Below are 4,080 nucleotides of genomic sequence, written 5' to 3' on the forward strand. Positions count from 1 at the left end.
TCACAAAGGCCATTGACAAACTCAATCATATTCGTTTTAAGTTTTGATGTTGCTCCTTACTTTCAGTTGAAAAAATTTCTTTTAAATTTAATTTCTGATAGTTTTTTCAATAATGCTGGGAAATCCGGCGCTCCCTTCATATCAATGTCCTTTTCCCCGTGAAAACTTTCTCCGTGGAAAGATCCTCCCACGCAACCCACGTAATCCTCCCACGTAACCCCCCCCCCCCCCCCCAACTGCCAGAAAAAATCCCCCTGAAAACTTCTGTATACTTCCCAATAACCAATACTATATGTAAACATTGGGCAAAGTTCATAACTTGCAGACCTTCCTTTGGGGACTCTGGGGATTAAATCATCCTCACAGACATAGATATTGTATTTTTTCGACCATGCCGGACAAAATGGCTATCTCAAAATTTTGATCGAGTGACCTGGGGGGAAAATGAGCGTGGAAGGGGGTCTTATTACCCTCATTTCTTTGGTCACTTAAAAATGACACTAGAACTTTTAATTTCAGTTCAAATGAGCCCTCCCGCAATATGCTATGACCCTTCGGTCGATACGATTACCCATGAAAAAAAAACAGAAAAAAAACACGCATCTGGGATCTTTCGTCGGCAAAAAAAATCAACGTTTTTACAGATAGGAGTTTGAAACTTTTATAATAGGGTTCTCTGATACGCTGAATCTGATGGTCCGATTTTTATTAGTCGCTTTTTGTGCCCAATTGTTTATTTGGCTACCTGTTTATAGGTTTCCTTTAGGGTGGTCCAAGTTTTCTCCATGCTAACAGCGTGGTCCTGGTCTAGGGCCATGTTCTCAAACCTTTTTGTTACCTGCTTAGTAAACTCGTGTTGCACTTTGGTGTTGGAGAGTTTATCTGAGTCCTAGGCAGGACTTTCTTTGGTTTGAATTTTCTGCGTGGCTTTCAACTTCAGAGCTAGCTTTGCAATCATCAAGGCATGGTCTATAGCAACGTCGGCTCCTCTATAGGCTCTTACATCTTGGAGGCTCGACTTCCACTTTTTGTTGATCAAAATATGGTCAATCTTGTTATGTGTTCTTTCGTCTGGGGAGTTCCATGAAAACCCATTTATGATTTTGTGTTGAAAAAAGGTTCCTCCTATGATTTGCTCGTTCGTTATCGCAAAATCCACTAACAGTGTCCCGTTCTCGTTTACTTCGCCGAGACCTTGTCTCCCAAGAACTTCAGGACAGTATGACTTGTCGCTGCCCACTTTGGCATTGAAATCACCAACAAAAGACACGAGATCGTGACGGGGGATATCTTTGACAATGGCTTGCAGGGTGTTGTACAAGTCGTCTTTTGAGGTTTCGTCTGCATCATTAGTTGGCGCATAGCATGCAACTACTGTTAGTTTTGCCTGGCTACCTGCGAAACGTGCTACGATGATCCTCTCATTTATAGGAGTCCATTTCATGAGGGTTCGAGACGCCGATTTTGACAGCATTATGGCAACGCCTGCCTCTTTCTTTTTGTCCGTGCCACTGTGCAGGATTGGGCATCCTTTTTTAAGGTTTTGATTTCCTGCACCAGTCCAACGGACCTCCGACAGAGCCAGAATGTCTAAACCATAACTTTCAATTTCTTCTAGGACCTGTTCTGTCTTTGAGGGCTAAGCCATGGACCTTACGTTCCAGAAACCAAGGTTTCATTGGCAATTTGCTTTTAAGAATCGTGTCCTGGGGCGGTCTGAACTCGTCATCAAGGGGTCCGGGGGCGGTCCATGGTCGTCATCAGGTTGCATATTTGGTATCATGTGGCTCTCGCTGAACGTTTCTATAACAAGGCTTGTTTTTCCGGGGGCAGGCTTCTTGTCTACCGCCCTACCCTCCTCCTTTATCCAGGCTTGGGACTGGCTGTACATCTACAGGCGGAGTTGATTGCCTTTCATTAATGAAAGGCAATATTGATATTTCATTAATTAGATTTTTTTAATCTGTGATTTGCAGGTTATCCCCTCAAAACAGGGAAGCTATATCCATTACATTAGTTCAGTTCGTTTTCTCCTACTTGTCTGATTTTCAAGATACTTAGATGTGGGTTTTCCTAAAATCCACTGTATCATCTTTTCTTACTCACAAATAATAGGCGGGCGGCAATGTCCAAAAAAGCTTCTTTATGCAACTTAATGATCCTAACTAGGTAATATGGTAATAAAATCAAAATGTTTTTCTTCCTTTTTTTCATTTCTTCTGAAAGATTTGTATTGCGTCATATATTTCCTAGTGGTTTATTGCAGGTTAATTTTTATTTGTCTCCTTTAAAAGCTGCTCTATCTTCGCTGTGACGTGCCACATTCTTCTCAGTAAATATGAAACACTGTTTTCCTCCACTAGACTGAGGGTCTTTTGATTATCTGAACAAGCCGTCCCTTTCTCCAAAAGCCCCTTTTGCCAGAGCATCTGTTAGATCAGAAAATACTCTCCTTATAGTTCGATAAGCTTCCACGATCAATATTGAATTCAAATTTGTTTGTTTCAATTATGAGTCTAGTTCCAGAAGATCATGCACCAAATACCATAGGTATACCAAACTTTGTTACTGTGATATACTTTTGGCTCATATTTTTTCCACCAGCATTCAAGAAGTAAACTGTTGCATAATGCTTATCCAGTTCTTGTGAATATGGGGGCGCTTGTAACCACCAAGTCACCAAGTCCTTTAAATGATGAATAGCTTTTAGCTGAGCAATTACATCTACTGCGATAGTTCCTATTACGAGAAAGCTCCCGCATAGTTGAAATATAGATTCTCTCAGAACACATGATATTCTTTATGAACGGAATGAAAAATCTTAAATTTTATAGTTCCTAAAAGTGGCCAAAAAACCTGCTGGGGTTCTGAAAACAATTGTTTCGATGGAATACTTGTGATTAAATGGGTAAATATAGTTCCAAACACCCAGAACAGAGCTTTGAGTGAGCACTAGACATAGCAACAAGAATTTCGCTGAAAAGAGTTTTTACTTGAATACTTCATTGTTTTCTACTCATGTTTTTTCAGTCCCGCTGACATTCGCTTCCAATGACATTCCCTTTTTCCCTAAGGATATCCTAATGTTCTTGTCATAAAAAAAAGAAGACGAAGCTGACAATCCTACCCTATTAGTACCATCAACTCTGCAATATTTGATGCACTAACTCTACTTTATTTTATAAAATGCAAAAAGAAAGAGAAAATAAATCAGGTCACAATTCTCTCCACAGTCTAATATTCCTGGGACTGTCCACCACCCTTTGGCTTTCCTGAAGCTCCTTCAGTCTCCTTTGGCAGAAACACAGCTTGGATGGTTGGCAAAACTCCACCCTGGGCAATCGTTACATCACCAAGCAACTTGTTCAACTCTTCGTCATTTAGAATTGGCAGCTGAAGATGACGAGGGATGATTCTGGATTTCTGGTCTAGCTGCTCCCCGCTCCTGAATACTTGGATATAGCCTTGGTTAGAACCAAAAATGGTTCATTTTGACGGTTTCAGCTATTTTGTCAGTATCAGCTGTTCATAATCCCATGTAAAAACAACAAGTTTTTTTTTCATGGCTTGATAATATGTCTAACCATTCGGAAGGGGAGGGAGGGTGTTACCAAAAGAACAATACATGTCGGGCTTTACAATTACTTACTTAAAAACAAATTACAATAAAAATATATTCTATTATTATTTACCAATGTTTCATTTAAAGAAAAATTCCAGACTTCAAATTACTCCTTTGTATAATGTAAGTATGGCGGAACAAGATTCAACTGATACAAGATATTGAACGCAAGGACTGGATTAAAGTAAAAAATAATTGAGTGTGAAATCCGTTTCTCACATCATCGCAGAAGATAATCCTACGAAAGAGAATGCTATCGCAGTTTACTATACTAGAGTAGTAACCAAGGTACTATTTCTACGGGACATATAGCAATTTCTATGTTATTCTAGACCTTGTATACACCTTTTCAAAGAGATTCAGAGCTCCCTCACATGGCCTTCTGGATTCTACGGGACATATAGCAATTTCTATGTTATTCTGGACTTTGTATACACCTTTTCAAAGAGATTCAGAGC

At 39.8% G+C, this 4,080-nt stretch overlaps 1 protein-coding gene across 1 annotated transcript; it reads right to left on the bottom strand.

Annotated features, from left to right (window-relative positions):
* Nucleotides 1–889: 889 nt before the first annotated feature.
* LOC148938437 (protein CFDP2-like) lies at nt 890–1,474 on the bottom strand. The gene has a single exon (XM_089107791.1). The coding sequence runs from the start codon at nt 1,472–1,474 to the stop codon at nt 890–892; it is 585 nt and encodes a 194-aa protein (XP_088963917.1).
* Between the last annotated feature and the right edge of the window lie 2,606 nt (nt 1,475–4,080).

Source organism: Artemia sp. Qi Xiang Cuo, unplaced genomic scaffold (genome assembly GCF_049724085.1).
Source record: "Artemia sp. Qi Xiang Cuo unplaced genomic scaffold, ASM4972408v1 HiC_scaffold_3293, whole genome shotgun sequence".
Lineage (NCBI taxonomy): Eukaryota > Metazoa > Arthropoda > Branchiopoda > Anostraca > Artemiidae > Artemia > Artemia sp. Qi Xiang Cuo.